Source organism: Anopheles darlingi, chromosome 2 (genome assembly GCF_943734745.1).
Source record: "Anopheles darlingi chromosome 2, idAnoDarlMG_H_01, whole genome shotgun sequence".
NCBI classification, from domain to species: domain Eukaryota; kingdom Metazoa; phylum Arthropoda; class Insecta; order Diptera; family Culicidae; genus Anopheles; species Anopheles darlingi.
Genome location: NC_064874.1, coordinates 7,647,501 through 7,652,500, shown reverse-complemented (window position 1 = coordinate 7,652,500; position 5,000 = coordinate 7,647,501). Strand labels below are relative to the sequence as shown.

Genomic DNA, 5,000 nt, shown 5'->3' with positions numbered 1-5,000 from the left:
ACTGGACCACAGGACGATGGGACCGCGGCCGCTGCCGAATCGCGACCAAACTGACCGACTATTGTTTGCTTGGTTCGTTGGTTCGTTGGTTGGTTGCTTGGATGGTTGACTGCCTGTTGACAGAAGCTCTGGCTCAACGACACTTAAACAGATCGCGAATGTTCGCGGGGAGAACGGCTGACACTTGACGAGTATTACCCGCAAACAGTTGACGTGCAGCACACAATGGGCAACAATGTTGGCTGGCTGGCTGGCTGGGCACTGTCCCTGGTCGTCGTCGATGATCGACGTGTTTGATATCGCGATCACGCCAAGCGATGGCGAGGCCACCACCGTGCGAGTTTGAATCGTATGAATCATCGTATCGATCGCGCGATTATCATGGCAATTGAATGCGGGAAGGGAGATAATCGATAGCGTCGTTGTCTGGCGTTTGGAATCGTCGTTTGTCGACAGCGATTTGCACGACAGCATCTTGCCAGAGCAAGAGAGCTGCCTAAGAATGATGGATTCTTCCGTGCGAGGGCAGCTTATCCGGTTAATATGCTGATCGAGGCAATGTGTGTCTGTTTTGTATGTATGTCAGCATATTATATCTTTTTGCTCTTGTTTCGCTTATTCTTTGTTTATGAAAGATTCACTTCATTACTTATTGTTTCTGTTTCCGTTCGATATATGCTTTGCTTTTTCTTCTTATTTTAAACATTTTTTTATGTTTTCATGTTTTCCTTATCTAGTTCGCATAACCATTGTCTAATAATTGTTTTTAACAATCCTGAGCCAAAGTTATTATAATTTCGATGTTCATAAAACTATCGTTCAACCTTATCCCAAATAATCATTTATGATCTTTTCTTCTTCGTATGAAAGATTTTATTGCATCGTGTTGTAGCACCAGTTGCTTTTAAATTTTAGGGAACAAATTCCATTAATCTCTTTTTTCAAAATTTTATTTTCCATTTGTTGCCTTTCGTTATGTTATCAATGCGATAGCTTTTAAACTATTCCAAATTCCCACGAGTTTCAACAAGCTAATAACAGACGACGAATCATTCAACTGAAACGAAACAAATCGTTGGCTCGTATGCAATTTAATAAGTATCGCTTGAAACCTCCCCAGGGCAAACGAGTTACTCCGTATCAATCGCGCCCGATCGGTCTATCGATCAATTAAACCGCAACAAATCTGAAACCTTACTTCTACACCCGGCTGGTGCTTCTATTGTTTGTCGCACGAATGTCACCACACTTTCAGCGCGGTTCGCGACTATGTCACCACGACTGACACTTGACAGGCTCGATCGGTCTCGATTGCTCGCTGTATAGGCAGGCCCCCTTCTAGTCAGCCCAATCCTCCTAGTCCTTCTCAGCGTCAGTGGCGTTAGAGATTGGCATGCGATCAAGCGCCGCCGCAATTCGATCGCGCCGCCATCTCGATATTTCGTGACACCACCACCTCTTGGATGGTGACGCGGTCTCGGTTCCCCACCGGGAGAGACCTCCCTGCTTCACTAATGCGGTCACACGAAAGCCGATTGCTCGGAAAAGGGAAAACCAGTGGAGTGGACACCGGAGGTTAATAAATAAAGTAAAATGATAAATAACGCGCTTCGATGCACTAATCCCTCCGGTCCCTCGCGATCGATTCGTGGGGTGGCAGAAAGAATGGAAGGGAAGGGAAGGGAGGGGCGGGGTCTTCCACGTAGAAAGCGACACCGCGTGTTGGACAGTCCAACACGAAACAACCGCAAGCACTACGACAGCAACGACAAAAACTAAACCGGACAAAAAAAAAAGGTGACCAAAGGAAAAGAGAAGTAACGTATTAAACGATTAAACTATATACTTTCGAACTTGGAATGGCTTCTCGATCCGAGGAGGGTGGTTGGAAGTGGGGCCTATTAGCGCACAAGCGCGGTGCGCAGCGGAGAGAAACAATTGCAAAGCGATTAGTCGTGCAATTTACGTATCAATTAGCCTTCCTCCCCTTTTCGCGATGCCAGCGTGCAAGCGAGCGAGTGAGCGAGTGAGCGAGCTGCGCAGAACCGGGATCGGCGCGCGATGTCGTGCCCTCGACATCCACCACCACACCAGCCAGCTCCGTGGTCCCGGTCCCCGGAGAACACAGCGCCAACGCGGCACAAATGACTCTCGCCTCGTCTCACCGCGCTGAAGAAGCGGTGCGCCTCCGGCGGCCAACAGAAGAAGGGGCTGAAGGGGGTGTGGTGGCGGCATAAATATCTCACTTTTAGGTTAAGCTTTTTGGCATGCGCATTTCGTCTGCGCCGCGCCATCCTTCTCCATTCTCGCCGAAGGGGGTTAATAACAGCGACGCCCGGGACTCACTCGGGTGGGGCAAGGAAGGAAAGATGGAAGGGAGAGGAGGAAAGATCGTGAGGCAGGAATTCCTTCCCTTCACGCCACGACTGCTCCGATCGGACGGAGCGTCTGTATTCCAGTTAGTAACGACGGAGTAGGCACTGGTCGTATTCTTGGTGTTTATAGCGCCAGATCGAGCTAGAGAGCGAGCGGCAAGAAAGCATGAAAGGAAATCGAAAATGTGCGCCGGCACCGGCCAACATCACCGAGACGACCGACCGACCGACCGACCGACCAAGACGAAGACGACATACGTATGTATAAATATGTTTATAGCTGGGCGTGCGGTTTGTGATGTACAGCACAAGAGAGAAGAAAGAACGAAGCCGCCACAACCGCAAGCCGCGACCGTGGCTCTCGACCTCAGCCTCAGCCTCAGCCGCTCTGCTTGGCCTTGTGGTTACACGGCTGGTGGCGTCGATCCATGATCCTCTACACAGTGCGATGTGTCCCCTTTTGCGTTGAGAAATCCCCTTAAAAGTCGATCCGACCAAAAACCGCTTCGACCGCTCCCCGGATGTTCCCCCTCCCAGGTGCGGTCTGCGGCTTGGGGTCTGACTCTCGGGAGGGGTGCGTTAAGGAAGGGCAAGAGCCCGGGGATAAAGAAACGGGGGGGAAATTGTGTGATATTGATTGGTCACGATTTAATAAATATTTTTAATTTTTTCTCATTCTTTCTTTCTTCCTTCTTTCTTTCTTTTTCCGGCACGCTCTACCTTTGCTCTGGGACGACGACAACGACGATGGCGACTTGCAGTGGACAAGCCGGCGTCTTCGTAGGGCTCGCCACGAGAAACGATGCAGCATCGGCAGCAGCAGGAGCAACAGCAGCAACAACAGCAGCATTACGACTATCACGCCGGACGATCAGAAGCAGAGCTGCGGCAACTGCAACCGAAGAATCATCAGCAGGAGCAGCAGCAGCAGCAGCATCATCATTATCGTGGTCGACAGTGTCGTGACCGGAGCGTGCTCGATCGCCAATAAGCTCGCTCGTCCGTCCGTCCGTCCGACCGACCGTCAGTCCGTGCCTCGTGCGGGTTTGGGGACGGTTTTTGGTACGGCGCTGACACTGACATGGCAGTGATGGTCAGCTTCGATCAGCGGGCTCGATCATCAGCATCATCGTGGGTCCGGCGTTCGTGCTCGCTACAGTAGCAGCACACTATACGCAAACGAACCCTCAATTTGGTGGTTTCGGGGATCGATCTTACGACGGTGGACAGCAGCAACAGCAGCAGCTGCTGCTACTCCACGACAAGACAACCGTAGACCGCCGACGGGTCGAAAACGGATGCAAACGAGCATCGGTAGCAGCGGAAGGATCAAAAACGGAAACGATGGAGAAGGTAGCGACGACGGCGACGAGCCTGGGAGAGGTTCGACGACAGCGAAGAGGAGAAGGCCACCAGTGGCGCAAGCGGCATGAAGCGAGAAGGAGAGCAACAGTAGAAGAAGTCACTAACGCAGCAAATCATGAGGAGAAGACGATGAGGATCGGCGATCACTGTGAGCCACTGAGGCTTCAGGAAGAGGAGAAGAAGCAGAAGGAGAAGGAGGACTCAAGTTCCTGTAGGACACCGCAGCGTAGCGAGCGGATACCATCGATCGAGGAAGGCGAATCACCGATCGCCATCCGGTGGAGCAACGTTGGTAGTAGTAGTAGTAGGATAGCATCGATCGAAACCGATCGATCGCACGTCATCGGTGATGGCGATCGGTGGTGGTGGTGGTTGGGCCTGTGGAGTAGAAGAGGATCTCTGGGTGAGGTCAATGACACCGGCACTCCTCCCGCCCACTCCTGTCGACGGAAAGAAACCGTATCGTTTAGGAGATCATCCTATTCCCACTGGACGAACGCGAACCGATGGCTTACCGCCCTGCTGATCGCAACGATCGTACTGCTTGGACCGCTTGGGACGGTCGGTGCCGTCGCACCCAAGTACGAGACGGCGTACGCCTGCGAAGGCAAAACACTGATGATCGAGTGCGAGAACGGGGATCTCATTAATCTGATCCGAGCGAACTACGGTCGGTTCTCGATCACGATCTGCAACGATCACGGTAACGTCGATTGGAGCGTCAACTGTATGTCACCGAAGAGTTTACGCGTGCTACACTCCAAGTGTGCGCAAAAGCAAAACTGCTCCGTGCTAGCATCGACCACCATGTTCGGTGACCCGTGCCCGGGGACACACAAGTACCTCGAGGCGCACTATCAGTGCGTTTCGGCGGCACAATCATCGACGACGACGAACCGGCCATCGCCACCGTGGCTCAAGACATCGCAACCGATCGTCTGGAGTACATCGACCGTACGGAATCCGGTGCTGAGTCGGTTGAACATTACGCAGCACTCACCGTACGGTGGGGCCGTCACTACGCCGATGGTCGGTGTAACGGTGGCCGCCGTTTCGACGTCGGGCGTAACAGCACGACCACCCGGTATCGGTGGTAAGCTGCCAGGCGGTCAAGCGCTGCTTCCGCGCGGCAACGGTGGCGGCAGTGACCAGCAACAGCATCCAGCATCGGCCGGAGGCACGAACGGTGGCCAGACTACAGCGTTCCGGAACAAGGGTTTCGAGAACAAGAGCGTCAACGATGATCTGGCCATCATCAAG

General features: G+C 52.7%; 1 protein-coding gene and 1 long non-coding RNA gene across 4 annotated transcripts in view; both read left to right on the top strand.

The window, feature by feature from the left end:
* LOC125951241 (uncharacterized) overlaps positions 1–3,369 on the top strand; it is an 88,593-nt gene extending 85,224 nt beyond the window's left edge. For both annotated transcript variants that reach the window (XR_007468775.1, XR_007468774.1), the window contains exon 5: positions 3,137–3,369. This is a non-coding gene — a long non-coding RNA (uncharacterized LOC125951241). The remainder of the gene's footprint in view (positions 1–3,136) is intronic.
* Positions 3,370–3,379: 10 nt separating this feature from the next.
* Positions 3,380–5,000, top strand: part of LOC125951093 (latrophilin Cirl) — a 6,803-nt gene continuing 5,182 nt past the window's right edge. For both annotated transcript variants that reach the window (XM_049679643.1, XM_049679644.1), the window contains exon 1: positions 3,380–5,000. This exon is cut by the window's right edge. In XM_049679643.1, coding sequence (XP_049535600.1) covers positions 3,720–5,000 — 1,281 coding nt within the window. In that variant the 5' untranslated portion in view covers positions 3,380–3,719.